The sequence below is a fragment of the Rattus norvegicus genome, chromosome 14, assembly GCF_021556685.1.
Source record: "Rattus norvegicus strain SHRSP/BbbUtx chromosome 14, alternate assembly SHRSP_T2T, whole genome shotgun sequence".
NCBI lineage: Eukaryota > Metazoa > Chordata > Mammalia > Rodentia > Muridae > Rattus > Rattus norvegicus.
The window spans coordinates 12,676,910-12,693,819 of NC_141547.1; the positions used below are offsets into that span (position 1 = coordinate 12,676,910).

The following is a 16,910-nucleotide window of genomic DNA, read 5'->3' on the forward strand; positions in this document are numbered from 1 at the left end:
CAAAGAAAAGCAAAATGGAAACAGAAGAAACGTTGCCAAATTCATTTTACGAGGTCGCAGTCACCCTGATACCCAAACCACACAAACAGTCCACAAAGAAAAGGAATTACACATCAATTTCTCTCATGAACATAGATGCAAAAATATTCAACAAAACCAAACTCAAGAACATATAAAAGAGATTTTCCTTCATGATCACCAAGCTTCATCACAGAGATTCAGGAATGGTTCAACACATGAAAATCAGCCAATGTAATCACCATATAAACAAACAGAAAGGAAACCACCACTACTAACAACAACAAAAACAAACAAACGAACCCACGTGATCATCTCACTGGATGCCAAAAAAAAAAAAAAAAATAGTCTTTGACAAAATTCAACACCCCATCATGACAAAAGAGACTAGGGATACAAAGAATACACCTAAACACAAATAAGGCAATTTACAGCAAGCCTATAGCCAACATCAAATTAAGTAGAGAGAAACTTAAAGCAATCACATTAAAATCAGAGACAAGACAAGGTTGTCCACTGTCTCTATGTCTATTCAATACAGTACTTGAAGCACTCGTTAGGGCTGAGAGAACAAATCTTTTGGGTTCAGACTCGATCTTAGCAAACCTGACCTGAGGTTGAACTCAAGTAAACTAACAGGCCGGTACCTAGCACCAGTTTCCAGGCTATGCCACAATAAGACCTCTGTCTAGCACCAGTTTCCAGATTATTCCCCAACAAATATGCACCCCCAGGTTACAGGCCTGCCTGACACTTCACTTGCTAACAACCACCAATCAGAAGGAAAGCAGAAGTGACCAGCCAATTGTGTTACAGGTCGTACTAGCCCCCCAATCAGATGTGTGCCAGGCTAGATAGCCCCTTCTTGCCTCTATAAATGTTTGCCTGAAACTAGGCTCAGGGCTCCACCTTCCTGCTGTGTCAGGGTTGGTGGGGAGCCCAAGCTCCAGCTTGAATAAAGAGACTCTAATGTGATTGTGTTGGATTTAGCTCCTAGGTGGTATTTTGGGGGTTCACGAACATTTCATGGCACAACAGAGCAATAAGACAGCTAAAGGAGATCCAGGGGATACAATCTGGAAAGAAAGAGGTCAAAATATCATATTTTTGCAGGTGATACGATAGTATACATAAGCGACCCCCAAAATTCTATCAGGGAACTGCACAGCTGATAACACGCCTTCAGCAAAGTGAACTGAGAAAGAAATCAGGGAAGCAGCACCCTGCAAATAGCCCCAAATGACAAAACTATCTCGGGATAACCCTAACCAAGCAAATGATAAACCTGAACAACACAAACTTCAAGTCTTTGAAGAAAGAAATTGAAGAATATATCAGAAGATGGAAAGATCTCCCATACTCATGGATCAGTAGAGTTAAATGTAGTAGAAATGGCCATCCTACCAAAATCAATCTACAGATTCAATGCAATCCCCATCAAAATTCCAACACAATCCTTTACAGATCTTGAAAGGACAATACTCAATTTTATATGGAAGAACAAAAACCCAGGACAGCTAAAGCACTCCTGAATAGTAAAGGAACTTCTGGAGGTGTCAGCATCCCTGATGTCAAGCTGTACTACAGAACAATAAAAACCACGTCATTGCCATAATCCATGGAATGAAATTGAAGACCCAGACATAAATCCACATATCTATGGACAACCAACTTTTGATAAAGAATCCAGAAATACACAATGAAAAAAAAAAAAAAAAGAACCTTCAACAAATGGTGCTGGTCCAGTTGGATTTCTGCATGGAGAAGAATGCAAATAGATCCATTTTATCACCCCACACAAAACTCAAGTCCACATGAATCAAAGACGGCAACATTAAACCACACACACTGAATCCAACAGAAGAGACATTAGGGAATAGTCTTGAATGCAACTGTACAGGAGGAAACTTCCTGAACAGAACACCAATACTCAGGCACTAAGAGACACATTAATAAACGGGACCTCATGAAACTGAAAGGCTTCTAGAAGGCAAAAGACACCATCAATTGGACAAAAAAAGCTGCATCCTACAAATTAGGAGATATTTTCATTAACTCCACATCTGATCAAAGGCTAATATCCAAAACATATAAAGAACTCAAGAAAGGAGACATCAACAAACCAACCATCCGATTTCAAAAATGGGGTTCAGAGCTAGACAAAGAATTCTCAATAGAAATCTATAATGGCTGAGAAACGAAGGAAGGTTCAACATCCTTAGCCAGCAGGGAAGTATCAAATCAAAACTAGCTTGAGATTTCATCTTTCACCTATCAGTACGACTAAGACCAGCAACAAAGTGACAGCCCACGCTGTGGAGGATATGGTATAAGGGGAACACTCCTCCTTTCCTGGTGAGAGTGCAAACGCTAAAGCCACAGTGGAAATCAATATGGCAAGTCTTCAGAAAATTAGAAATCAATCTACTTCAAGACCCAGCTATATCACTCTTGGGCATGTACCCCAAACTACTTTTATTCTACCGTAAGGACACGTCCTCAACTGTGAAAAAAGTAGCTTTATTCATAATAGTCAGAAACTGGAAATAACCTAGATGTCCCACAATGGAAGAATGGATAAAGAAAATGTGTTATGTCTACACGATGGAAAAAAACTGACAAGAGGATGAAACTATTAAAAATTACCCTGAGTGATGTCATCCACACCCAGAAAGACAAACATATTGAATATTAGCTGAATATTAGCTGTCAAGGATAATCAGACAACAATCCACAGACCAAGAGAGGCTAAGGAACAAGAAGGGCTCTAGGGGGACACAGACCTCCATGGGAAGGGAAGAGAAAATAGATTCTGTGGGTGGCCTGGGGGTAGTGTGAGGATGGAAACAGGAAGGATCAGGTAGGGGATGGAGGGATGGGGGGGAGAGAGGACTGGGATAGGGGACATTCAGAGGACTATGTAGAAGCATACTGTAGTGCAAACGTCCCAGAGCCTATGAGGGTTACTCTACTGAGGACTCCTAGTAATGGAGCATACAGAGCCTGATCCGCCATCTTCCCTAACCAGTTCAGGCTGCCAGTGTTGGGACCAAGACACCAGCCCAGCCTTCAACCCACACCTGTCCAGTGCTGGGACAATGGTGGTTCAGAACTTGTGAGAGAGGCCAACCAATGACCAGTCTCACTTTAGGCCCAAGGCACGAGAGGAAGCCCATGCAAGACACTGCCTGGATGGCCAGAAATGAGAAGCTGTAATGGCTTAGAAACATAGTATAGAAACAAATACAACTGACAATAAAAAAAAAGTCAAGGAAATGTGTTTTCGTTCGGTTTTTTATTGCCGTGAAGAGACACCATGACCACTGCAACTCTTCTCTTCTTAACTTTATATCGATTCTTTGTAAGTTTCACATCATATACCCAAGTCCTGCTCATCTCCCCGTCTCATATAAGCCCTTTGCCCTTGCAACCTCACCCCCAAAATAAAACACACAAGCAAGCAAGCAAACAACAACCAAAACAAAGAAACATAGAAAACATGGAAGCTATAGTGTCACTATGTGTCCTACAGTACATCCCTCTGTTCTCACACCTTCACTTGCAAACGTTCATTGCAATGAGTCTGGTTAAAGATCTCCAGCTTTTTTGGCATATCAATATTGGCTCCTCGCTGGGCCTCCTCCCTGTTATCCTGTCATTGCCTTGTGTCATGGAGATCCTGTGGCTTTGGAATAGCTGGGCAGGCCCTCTCACAAGTTCACAGATGATACATATTTTGGGCTGGGTCAATTCAGAGCCCTGAATCTGGGCCTGGGTAGTAGCTGGGTTAGTCATCCCTCCAGCGTGACCACCAAGGTGAGCGCTCCAGCACTGCTCTGGCTAAGCCACCCAGGGCTACCCTCAGCAGTAGTCAGGGTCAGCTCTTCCTGCTCTCATGCCCTCAGGGCCAGCTCATCCACATCCACACTTCCAAAGCCAGCTCTGTTCTGCTGCCCAGTCAAGGTTGGAAGCCCACTCTCCCGAGTGATGCAGCCCGTGAGGGGCTGAGACAGCTCTCCTGCTCTCAGGACCTCAGGGCTTCTTCTCCCTACTGCTGCAAGAAGTGAGGGGTGGGGTGGGGGAGGTCATCGCCGCTGCACCCAGGCCACCTCACCTCAGTTGAGGTTCTTCTGGCTTCACCCTCAAGGCTGCATGATAACTCTTACAAAGGAAGACATTTCATTGGGGCTGGCTTACAGCTCAGAACTTTGGTCCATTATCATCATGGACCGAAGCACGGCAGCATGCAGGCAGACATGGTGTTGGAGAGGTAGCTGAGAGTTCTACATCTTGACTCACAGGAAGCAGGAAGTGAACTGAGACTCACTGGCACTTCAAAGTCCACCCTCTACGGCGCATTTATGACACTTTCTCCAACAAAGTCAAACGTACTCCCACAAGGCCACGCCCCCTAAAAGTGCCACTCCCTATAAACCGTGGGGCCATTTTTATTCAAATCATCACGAAATGATTCCAAACAATATTTTGCTGTGCTCATACAGCTGTGCCTAGCCCAGGGGGCATCAGAGAGACTTCCTCTGGCAGCGGATGGAAGCTAACGCAGACACCCACTCTAAAACCCAGACAACTCTGTTTCTGAGAAGCTCCATTTTGTGCAACAAAGTCCACTTGAGCAAACATCCTATGGCTATCCCCTCCCTCCTTTGCAATAGCCAGTCAGGCTACAACAGCAGGGTCAAGGTACACATAGGTAACCTAAGACATCCTGCAGAAAATAGGTAACTTAGCCATACTGTTTGTCAGGCGGTTTTGCCCCCATGCTTTGTTTTTGCATATTACGACAGAGATACAGCTTTTAAAATATTAACTTCTGACCTGTATGGAAATTCCCCAAGCTTGCGGTAACCAAAATAAATACCCTGCATCCCTAGACTCAAGGTTCTTACTTCCGACCTGCCATTACTGTGACAGTGGGAGTCCTTGCTCAAGAGCTCATAATGAAGACCCTTGTGAATTGGCTCCTTGGTGGTCTTTGGGGTCTCTGCGACCTGGTCATAACACCACACCTCAACATTAGGGAACCCTACAGAAGAGGGGGCAGAAGGATTGTAGGAGCCAGAGGGTTAAGGATCCCACAAATCAAGACCCACAGAATCAACTAAGCAGGGTTCATAAGGGATCACAGAGACAGAAGCAGCAACCACTGTTAGTATCAGGAACCGCTTCTGCCTCCGTACCCAGCAGTGACGTCATCTGCAGGCGACGGAGACCCGAGCATCTGTTGCCATGGCAATGGCCATACGTCTCCTGTGTGCATTTGGTTCAACTCCCACCATTACCTGGGATCAGTTACATCACAGTTTAAATAAAAAGCAGACCCTTCTTGTCCCACCACCACCCCTTCTCTTTTTCTTCTTTCTCTCTCTCCCCTTCTGTCTCCATTCAACCTCTTCTACATGGAACAGTATTGGCCTGGCGTGGTCTGTCCAGAGGGCGCCGCGATTCTATCACAACCACCACAGAGCCTGCACATGTTCTCTCTATTCATGCCTCAGCTGTCTGGCTTAGAGTGTTTGTAGGACTCCTAATAATGGGTTTGGGGGTATCTTGGCTCTTTTGCTTGTTCTTGGGTCCTTTTTCCTCCAACTGGGTTGCCTCATCCAGCCTTGATATGAGGGTGTGTGCCTAGTCTTCCGGCATCTTGTTATGGTTGGTATCACTGGGAGGCCTGCTCTTTTTCTGAAGGGAAATTGAGGAAGAGTGATCTAGGGGAGAAGAGAGATAAGGTTGGGGACTAGGAGAAGTGGAGGGAGGGGATCCCTTGCATGAGAGCAGAATAAAAACAGAGACCTTCTCCCTAATGGAGAAGTCTGTCACCGGCTTCTGCCACCAGTTTTGTTGTTGTTGTTTGTTTGTTGGTTGGTTTTAACCAGACCCCTTTGAACACAATATTCTGTACACAGAACAGCAATTCCTTGAAACCAGCATGGCTTTATTCATCTTCATAGCCCTAGTACATAGTAACAAATCTTCAGCCATGGTCACTATGAAGTAAGTACTTAAGGAATGAAAGGCTGGAGGAGCTTGCTAAGAGTGGTGACCATCAAAATCAACATTCCCATGAAGAGGTCCATTAACACCCGCTTCAGTAGAATTTGCAATAGATGAGCTGGGTTTCTCTTTTGAGGGCTTGGTTTTCTAATATAGCACAACGCAAAAACGTAGACGTTTCCGTACTGCTAATCTGTGAAGGCCATCTGAGGTGGATGCTGCAGCCCAATGTGACACAGTTCTTTGAGGGGTTGCTAATTGAGGCTTATTGTCACCAACTGCATCTCCCCGTGTTGTCTGCCTTTTTCCTCACTGAGTGCTCCTTCCTGCAGGAGGGACTGATCTCAATGTCCTCTTCATCTTTTTCTCCACTGCTTCCCCGGGTGATCAGTGTTAGTTAGCAAACGACACCAGTTGTTTTAGTGTAACTAGGACGACACCAGTTGTTTTAGTGCATCTAGGGTTCAGCAAGCCACTTGGGACCGCGGTTTTTTCCACCCTCATAATAGAGCTGCATCCAGAGAGACCGGAAGGAGCTGTTACAACCAGTTTTCTTGACTGTACAGTGTAGCCTGTACACACACACACACAGCTGTGTGGATGGCTTGGGTCAGGGTATCTGGCATTTCTTTTTCAAACTTACTACAGCTATTGCCCAGACTGCCTCAGACCCACCAGTCACCCGATAACGGCAGAGACAATTATTATTTATTATAGCTCAGGCCTTGGCTTAGGCTATTTCCCAACTAGCTCGTATAACTTAAAGAACCTGTTTAATCTAAATTCTGCCAGGAGGCTTGTTAGTTACTTCTCCTTCCATTCCCGCACAACTTCCTCTCTCTCTCTTTCCCAGAATTCCTTTCTCTGCCCGAAAGCTCCACCTTTCTTCTCCCGCTTTGCTATAGGCTGCTCTGTTCTTTCGTAAACCAATCAGAAGGAGATGGAGAAGACGTCAACAAAACACAGAGACAGGCGATGCTTCATAAAAATAATTCCAAAGTCTGTGTTCAAACCTCTGCCCGTACAGAAACCAGCATTTGCATAATACAAAAATAATCTTTTCACAGTGCACAAGAGATTAGCCCAACATGCAGCGGCTATTTAACCTTAGTGCTGTTGGGTATCTGCCCTTTGAAAATCTCCCTCTTCGACTTTGAAAAGGTAATGGAAGAAAACCCAAGCTGTATGTCGTCTCTGAGCGGAGCTACTCTTGGTGGAGAAGTCACCATTGGGCTAGGCTTACTTTAACTGGAAGAAACAACGGACCAGAAAAGTGGCTTAAGTTCAAAGTCACCAATCTCACTTGGTTCTCAGGGACTAGGGGAGATGTTGAGAGAACAGGTGGGAGGATCTGAGTCTGTTCATTAATGGGTTAGTTTTCAAAAGAACTTTGGGGTACTTTCCGTGATTCGTAAAGCAAGGCTTGCAGGCAGGGAATTACCGGGAGGTCAACTTTATCTTCTTTCATAATTGCAAACTCGAGAACTTCACAACATCCCACGTCCCCCCAGCTGAATGAGTACAAGCCATTGTAAGTTTTCCAAGTGGAGCCGGAGAACAATGGCTAGGATTTATGGAGCACTTTACAGAGTGAAAACCCTGGGCTAAGTGCAGCTAAACTGATTTACCAAAACCTCACAGCTATTTGCAACAATCAAACCCCGTGCCATCCTGGCTTTACCATGAACCTGTTGTCTGATCCTGTAATCACGAAACCATACATGTTTAACCCCCTTTATGAAAAGGCTATTCCCCCCAAAGCCTTCCCCCAAAGACTTAGAGATATTTTTACCGCAGGACTAAAATAAATTGTGTTTACTTTCTTTTTCCAGTTGTTTACTGAACACTTACTGCTGACTCATGCAGTACTAAGAACTAAACTAAAGGGCTTCTGCTCATCAGACAAAGACTTTACCAACTGAGCCATGTCCCCAGACTACTAAGTACTTTTTTTTTGTAACCTCTTTTTGATTCTTTGTGAATTTCACATCATGCACCCCAGTCCCACTCATCTCCCTGTCCTCACCCTCTATCTTGCAACCTCCTCCTGAAAGAAAGGAAAATAAAAAAAAGAATGAAAAATAAAAAAATCCAAATCAATCAAACAAAAGACAAAACATCTTGTCTTGGAGTTGTAGTGTGTCACTGTGTGTCACACAGCATACCCTTCTGTCCACACATCTTTATTTGCAAATGTTCATAGCAATGAATCATTAGTCTGGTTTGAGGCCTCTGACTTCTGTTATGTTATCAATACTGGATCCTCACTAAGACTCCTCTCAGATATCGTTGTTGCCCTGCATCATGGAGATCCTCCAACTTTGGTTCTCCTTGGCCCAGCCTTTTCACATGCTCCAGCAGATCATAGATGGGGAAGATGTTGGAGTGGGATAACTCAAAACCCTATTTGGTTTTGGATCTGGGCCTGGGAGGTAGCTGAGTTGGTCAGTCTGCCATCCTTCCTAGATCCACACCATCAACCTTGCCAGCACTTCCCGGGTTAGCGCTCTTAATGCTGCATCCAGCAAGGGGCAGGGTCAGTTCTCCTGCCCTCACGACCTCAGTGCCACGGGTGGCAAGGGGTAAGGAGAGAACATCTCCCACCACTGCCTGCCACAGCAGACAAAGTATGGGGCCAGCTCTTGCATGCCCAAGGGCCATCAATACAGACCCAGGATGCCATAGAACCATGGACACAGTCATGGCCCTGACAAAAGCCTGGCCCCAGATGTCCCCATGGCCTCAGGTGACAGTGTAGTCTTTCTTCTGGCCACTCCAGGTTAGTGTGGCAGGGCAACTGCTTCTATGCCTTTCTCCACTAATTGAATTAAGTTAAGTTTTTATACTCCTCATGTCATGAAGTAGTGATAACTCTTCCAGGTAAGCGCTTACTCATAGCTAAAGTATCAGGTTGTAAGGAGAGGAGTATCTGCCAATTGTATGCTGATTTACATACACGTGGTTGTAGTTAAGTGGAAAGCCAAGATCTGAGCCCAGGTTGGTCTGGTTCCAAACCCAATGCACTCAAGACCAATTAAAGTTGCAGAAATTGGAGGCTATCGATATGCTATGCAAATGATATGAAAATGGACAGCAGAGAATACACAGAAGCAAATCCCGGGTCACGTTACCTAAACATTTCCTTCAGAAGCTCAAACGAGTAGGTTCTTTGAGAACTTCTATTCAGAATCTTCATTCGCCACTTTTGTAGCACCTAATCTCCAGCCCAAGTACATGCTTGATCTACAGTCTCCTGCCTTCTTTGGTTCACCATATTACAAGGCGCCAGGGCTCCTTCCGGGTTGCAAGGTTTCTCCTTCACTGTCTTTAGGGACTAGCCAGTGTTTGTTCAATGAACTGACTTGCAGATACTTCATCAGTGAAGGTGATCTATGGCTGAACTAGGATATACGTACAAATGTGATATATGTGTGCCTATGTGTATGTGTATGTATATGTTTATGTATATACACAAACACACTTCATACAAATGCAGACTTCTCTGAGAATGATGGGAACCAAAGAACTGAGTTAAATAATCTTCACTGAGAAAGTGTTTACAGTGACAACACGATGCCTGGACCAAGACATACGCTCCACAAAACATGTTTCTACATAGTTCCTATTCAGACTAGCTATTCTTAAGCAAGTAAAGTAGATTTTGTCATTTGGACACAAGGCCAACCATCTGGCTTTGAAGTTGACCTGCCACCTTGTGGAAATCAGAGGCAATGAAAACCATCCTTCCTGACTAAGACATTATAATAACATATGGTATAAAGGCAGCAGGGTCTTCTTTCTTTCCTGAGGTAAGATCTTGCAACTGGGTGGCAGGTGTGAAGATATTCTACAGAGAGACAACTTTTTCTTCAATTCGGCTATAAGACTACAGAGACAATCAACCAGAAAAGGAGCTTGTCTCTGGAAAAGAGACCCTGACAGCTTTCAGATCATCCTGTAGGACAAATGAGAACCTAGACAGTGGTGGGTGGGGTCACATCTTGACCATGACTGTGTAGTTAGGCACACCTTTTCCCCTCTATTTAAACCCAAATGCTGCATTTGTTGATGGGCTTGGGCACCACTGAATATCTTTCTTTGTTCTTCTTTCCAATGTTACTGTATTGAATGAATTTTTCTTTTCAGTTTTTCATTATTGCCCATCATTGTCTTTAACTAATCTGTTGAGGACAAGCGCCCAAACCTAACTTGTGAGGATTACCACAACTGAGGCTCTGCCCCAAACAACTCTAGGATCAATATCACTAGCTCGAAAATGTCCTGAACTATTTAAGTAACCATCCTTCTTCAACCTCCAAATTAACAATAATACCTGCTTTATATGATTATCTTATGATTAAAGTAAAAAAAATAACTGCAGAGACCTGAACAATATAAAGAATATACAGAGCAAGAGACTTTACGAGCACCAAGTAAATGGGACATTGTCATCAAACCTGTTTTGTCAAGAATCAGGGATTGATGCAGAAGAGGAGGCAGAACAGTCGTAGGAGACAGAGGTGATGAATGATTCCAAGGAAACAGGGTCTTCCAGGTCTGAGCATCCTGATCCTCAGATCATGGTTCTGCTCCCACCATCTATCCTGCTTGTACCACTCAGGCATGTAGTGCTTACATGAGTATCTGCCGTCCCTATTCTCTCAGGATAACCTCAGAGGCAGAAGCAGCCTCCAACTGGTCCAGCCAACCTGTTGTGAGGGTGTCAGAGACTATGGCAACACACACAAGACCCACACCAGTTCAATCCAGACGTGTCCTAGCACTGACAGGACAAAGTAGACACAGAGTCCCAACCACGAAGCTATTTACAATTGAGTCCTGCTGAGAAAGGGCAAGTCAGTTTTCTCCAATGGAGTCTCCCCAGGTATGTCAAGCTTACTATAGGCAGGACCCATGCCCAGGCACAGTTGGGAATACAAAACAAACTCAGTATTTCCTTTCTTTGTTTCTTTCTTTCTTCCTTTGTGAACTTTTTGCTTCCTTTTATTTGACATTTTTCTTTTTCTTTCTGGTAGTTTGCTTGTTTTGATTTTCATTTTCATGTTTTTGTTTTTATTAACTCTGGAGGGTTTTGGTTTGACTTTGTGTTATGAAAGAGAGAAAGACCATAAAGTTGAGTGCATAGGGAGATGAAGGACGTTTGGGAAGAATTAGGGGACGGAAACCAAGTATATTGTATGAAATTTTTTGATTAATAATTTTACAACTAAAATTTAGTAGCTGTAAGTACAGGCGTGAATCCCCAACCATGGCTTAAAATGGTTGGGGCAGTGTCCACATGAATTCAGGTGCCCTCAAAGACTGTCCTTCTAAAACCTCCTGGAGCTGGACTTGCAGGTAGTTATGTGTGGGTTCCCAGCTCCCAATTGGCCATTATGCACCTGAAGTCTCAGGGTTCGGAGGAGCCGGGGAGCAAAGTCTCAGGGGATAGTGAGTACAGTGGGTATAAACAACCAGGAGATTGATAAATGTCTGTTCCCTTTCCTAAAGATGGTTTCAAAGCAGCAGTAACTGCTTCCTGGCCTATAGTGTGGCTGTTGCCCATCCCTTGTGGGGAGGATTCTCCATTCTGTAACAGTGATTTTAGTATGTATTATATGTTTATATAATCATATTTACATTATTTTATTATATGCAATATTATATTATAAAATAATATAAATTAATGTACACATAAATAATTATAAACCATAAATTAATATAATTAATATAAATGACCATTGTGGCTGTTTTTCTTTATCCTAGCTAATTCCCCAATAATGACACAGAGAAGCCAAGATTTATTTCCAAGCTTTACTGAAATACCTGGGTAGTCTTTGATCCGCCTCATTACTCTAAGTGAAACTGGCTACTTCCCAGTCAAAAACCCTAAAATACTTTCATGTCAGGACTTTCATGCTCCAGCTGAAGTATCCTCTCCTCCTTTGTGGCTCAATCTCTCTCACTCTTCTGTCTCTCCCTCCCATGGCTGGTGGAAGTTCCCATATTTTCTTTTCTGCCCAGCCACTGGGCGATCAGCTTTTATTGACAGGGCAGAGAGTAAATGGTAAACGTTGTTTACAGAAACTTGATGCAGGATAAGCATTACAATGCCATGTCTAGATTGAAATAAGAAATGTCCTGGAAACAGAAGTTTAACTGGCTTTATTCATGAAGTGGCCTTTGTCTCTATGGAGTTGAGTAGGCCAAAGCCTGATTTGGGTAGGGAGCAACCCTATTCCTGCCATGCTCTCTGGGCCCTGTCTGTGGTATAGGGAATGTTCTACCTTCCCTCAGCTGGCTTGGGAACCCAGTGATGACCACCTAATATGGGTGCTAGGAACTTAACTCAGGTTCATTGGAAGAGCAAGAAGCACTCTTAACTGAAAAACCATCTCTCCATCCCCATGAATACACTTTTAAATATTCCACTTCATTATAAAACAATCTTGTGAGAGGAGCTTGTCAGAAAGGGCCACTTCCCTTGGCACATACCCGTGGTCACATATCAAAAGCCCATGGATTGCCTGAGACTCCTTGGGTCCCTACTCATAGGTACCTGTTATGCATTTCAAAGCCCACACTTGCTAGCATCCTGGACCTTCTCATCTCCTCCTCTATTCTGAACATCCAGGCTGCTACAGACCATAGGCTCCTCCCCCTTGGCTACCTGGACTGTTTATAAGCCACACAGTTTTCCCATGCCCACTTCTCTAGCTCTGGCCATGGCTGATCTGCTTCCTTTTCTCTCTGCTTTGGTCTCTAACAGGTGCCTCTGGCTGTTCTCTCTCTCTTAGTGATAATTAAGCCTCACCACTCGTGGGGTGACCATTTCGGTGGTTTCTTTTTTGTGTGCTGACTTACATCTGGTGCTGAATCCTGGGGTGTGGGTGGGGGCACCTAAGGCTCAGAGAGCTGACAAACTGACTGATCCATGGGTGGAAAGGTTTATATAGATTTTATTATATTTTTTGTAGAAATGAGAGACAGAATAGCCAGAGCCTTTTGGAACTTCCAAGATGTTCAAAATGGCTACATCTCTGGGGCAGAGAGGAGAGGGGCAGGCTGTCAAGAGCCAGGGCTACTGCTCTTGGGAGCAGAGAGAAGAGCAGGAGTAGGAAAACCTTATGGGTCATACAGGAAAACAGTAGTTGTAGGAGGGAAAGGGAATCCTCTGAGCTGGAGCAGCCTGGAATGAACTGGGGAAGTCTGGAGGTTAGCATGCACCAGAGATACTTGTTAACAGGCAGCCTGATGCCTCATCTACCAGAGGAAGGAGAGATAGGGAAGTGGCTTTCCTGTCAGACAGACAGAAATCTGTTCCACAGGTTCCTGAGGAATAGTGGATGTATCTGCCAGCAGTCCTTCTGTTTTTCCTCCCAGAATCCAGCCCCTGCTGAAGATCAAATATAGACAGCATTACTTCATTTCCCTGACAAGAATCCATAGGACACCATTCTCCTTCCCTGGGTCCGAGCCTTGACCATGCTAAACAGTTAATAGACTTATTTATATCTCCTGCACTTTCACAAGGATGACCCCAAACTATTGATCCTCCTGTGTCTACCTCCTAAGTGTTGGGATTATAGGTGTGCACCACCATGTCATTTCATTATTAGCTTTTTAGACCACACTAATCAAGTAATAGAGGCACTGACAGCATTTACAACAAATGTATTTTGAAGTATTTGTTGGCACCAGGCAACATACAGTATTAGTAGTTACGGAAAACAAATACAAAAATTACATTTAGCAAAGGCAGCCATTTTTAGTATCCTGATTTATGTTTAATGGCTTTGAACAACACAGATTCCAACTTCCTAAGCCAAATAAAAAATCATTAGTAGGTCTTTAATTCTAGATTGAATTTCCCTTATAAACCTCTACATTATGAATGAGATGCTCTAAAATAAAATCAAGTTCATTTTTGCTGTTGCATTGAAGGAAGCCAATGCGCATCAGGCAGACGGGTTGCTGTCTTGCATTCGCTTGCCCATTGCTGGAGTGCTGTACGAAAGCAGTAAGCAGAGCTGTTGAGGCGGTCCACCATCGGGGCAGGCAGCTGTTGGAAGCCATCTTCTTCAATCATCTCCTCCACAGATCTTCAACAGCACAGTTCTGTAGTCTCCAGAAGTATCTGACTGCAAGGAACAGGGCCACCAGGGAAGATTAAACCTAGCATAAATATGGAGGGGACTACAGGTGACTCAGGTGCTGGGGGAGTCACTTGGGCAGGAGACATGCAAGCTGCATCATTTAGTACAGTGCACCTGCCGTGCTATCTTTCTTCATTCTTGAGTACAGCTGTGCTCCCAGCCTAGCATTTTCTCTGCAGTTCATAATGTTTAAATCCTCCTGGAGTAGTGCAACTGGAAAGATTTCAGCAATGATACGATATTACATATTAGCTGCTAACAGAACCTCTAAAATCTGTAGCTTAGTAAAAAAAAATAATGTCAACTGACACTTCTATTTGCAGTTTAAACACTTACCATGGAGCAACAGAGATGTCACTCAGTGACCTATAGTGTGCTTAGCATTTGTAAGACCCTGGGTTGAATTTCCAGTATAAAATTTTTAATGGAAAAGGTAATTTTGAATTAACTGTTGTAACCCTTATAAAAGATCTATGCAGCAGAGTATGAACTCTCCTAATCTTTCATATAATTATTACAGAGGCTAAGAAAAGTGCCCTCAAATCAGAGAGCCTGGCCTTTCACTCCTGCTGTGTCACAGTTTCCTGGGAGATTCAAACATTCCATCCTGCAGAAAGCTCCCCAAGCAGGAAGATCAACAACTCAAAATAGCTTCAGGAAGTCCCTGAAACTGAACAAATTCATTACGCCCTTCCTTGCTAGAGTAAGCAACAAAAACCAACAGTCCCTCTCAGGCAAGCCAAGCTGCAAAGACTGAGACCAGATGGATTGCCTGGGAGAAGGAAAAACTAGCCAAGCTACGTGAAAGAGTTTTAGACCAGAGTCATTTGGAAAGGGCATTCTTCAACTTGCTGAGCTGCCTTCAGGCTGTACAGTGTGCTCCAGGTTCTCAGCTTTGGTGAGCTGTCACCCACACTGATGTGGGCTTGGTATAGCTGTCTTTGAGTCATTTCCAGCCCTTTGAGGAGGTATAGTGGCTCCCCCAGGCCAGCAGAGAAAGGTGCTGGCTGAGAAACAATAATCATGTCAGCTGAGGGGTTAGTGCATCGCTGCTGCATTTTCTCCACAAAAGACATTAGGCATTCTACCTGGGATGACTTAAATCTTCACATTTGCATCTATTTCATCGGAGTGACCCAGTCATCGATTACTTCTTATCACTTAAATTTATGTTTGGAAAGGTCTAGGGAGGGTAGATATTACAGTCAGGTAATGGAGAAGAGTCATTGGGTGGAGAGGCTGGTCAGTGTCACTCACAGTAGAAGCCACAAAAGGGGTGTTGGGGATTTAGCTCAATGGTAGAGTCCTTCCTCAGCTGGGGTGGGGGGCAAGGAGGGAGGCAAAAGAGCCACAAAATGATTAATATACAACCTCCCACTGATGGAATTAACTCTTGCCTCCCTCGGCTTTCCTAAGTTTTGCTTTGCCACATGTAGGCTTTATCAAAACTATTGGCAGTCAGCCACACTCACTTTGTATTTAAAGAGGAGCTTTCAGTCATTCTGAACAGAGCTGTATACCTCGGTTTGGGGTTTGAGTGGTCAAGAAAAGACACCTCAATGAGATGCTCATCGGGTAAAGGTGCTTGCCACCAATTCTGGCAATCTGAATTTGATCCCCAGAAACCACATGGTAGAAGGAGAGAACGGCTTCCATGAGTTGTACACACACAAGCACACACATAAGCATGCAAACACACTACACACACTAGCGCATTCAAATAAATAAATGAAAAGATTCGCAAGAAGCTTACAATAGGACCATGGTTTGCTATGGGGACTAAACAAACACTCGTCCTCTCTCTTGCTTCCTTTCTTTAGATAGTCTATATTGCATGTTAGAAATGCTGTTTCACAAACATCTTTCCCTAGATTAAAAATAACTTTGTTATTTGCACTTCCTAATTACATCTTATTTATTGTTCTTAGGAGAGAGGCATGGAGCTGGGCATAGTAACCAACACCTTTAATCCCAGCACTCTGGAGGTACAGACAAATGGATCTCTACAAATTTGAGGCTAGCCTGGTCTACATAGTGAGTTTCAAGACATCCAGAGCCACGTAGACAAACCTTGTCTCAAAGGGTTGGGTCTGATGGCTTATGGCTCTAATCCCAGCCTGTTTCAGGCAGAGGCAAGAGGATCAGAGTTGAAAGTTACTTGTGGCTACATAAACAGTTTAAGGTGAGCCTGGGCAACATGACAGAGCCTGTCTCAATCGACCCCCTCCCTGCCAAAACAGAAAGGAATGAAATACTTCTGCTGACCTGCTGTTAATAGTACTCCACACTTCTCTCTCCTCCCCACTTCTTCCCGTTTTTTACCCTCACATTGTATCAGTTCAGACAATTGCACCTTCATAACCATACTTGTCAAGTTATTACAGATCTAGTCTAAGCTCTTGCCAACGTTGTGACTACAACTGTATCAATCTAAGTGTCCAAGTCATTAATTCTTACTGTTTTGTATACCATGCTTCATGACCCCCCCCCCCATCCCCTTCTTTAGAGCACAAACATTTCCTAGCCCTTAGCTTGCATTCTGCCCGCAGGATACAACACTTCATTCACCCTCCTGGAACATGCTCTTCCCATGACTTCTGTCCCACCACTCCGGCCTGAAAGTGCTCTCTCCCCTCAGGCCTCTCCACCTTCGCCTTCTCTGCTACACAGTCATTATATGGTAGTCATGGGTAAAGCTCAACTCTAAGCTCTCTCTTCTTAATC

The 16,910-nt window shown here is 44.0% G+C and overlaps 1 protein-coding gene across 3 annotated transcripts in view; it reads right to left on the reverse strand.

Moving 5' to 3' along the window:
* Positions 1-11,830: 11,830 nt before the first annotated feature.
* The window catches only part of Anxa3 (annexin A3), a 54,349-nt gene continuing 49,269 nt past the window's right edge, over positions 11,831-16,910 (reverse strand). For 2 of the 3 annotated variants that reach the window (XM_087582331.1, XM_087582332.1), the window contains one exon: positions 13,690-14,171. In XM_087582331.1, coding sequence (XP_087438457.1) covers positions 14,112-14,171 — 60 coding nt within the window. In that variant the 3' untranslated portion in view covers positions 13,690-14,111. 3 annotated transcript variants of the gene reach the window in all.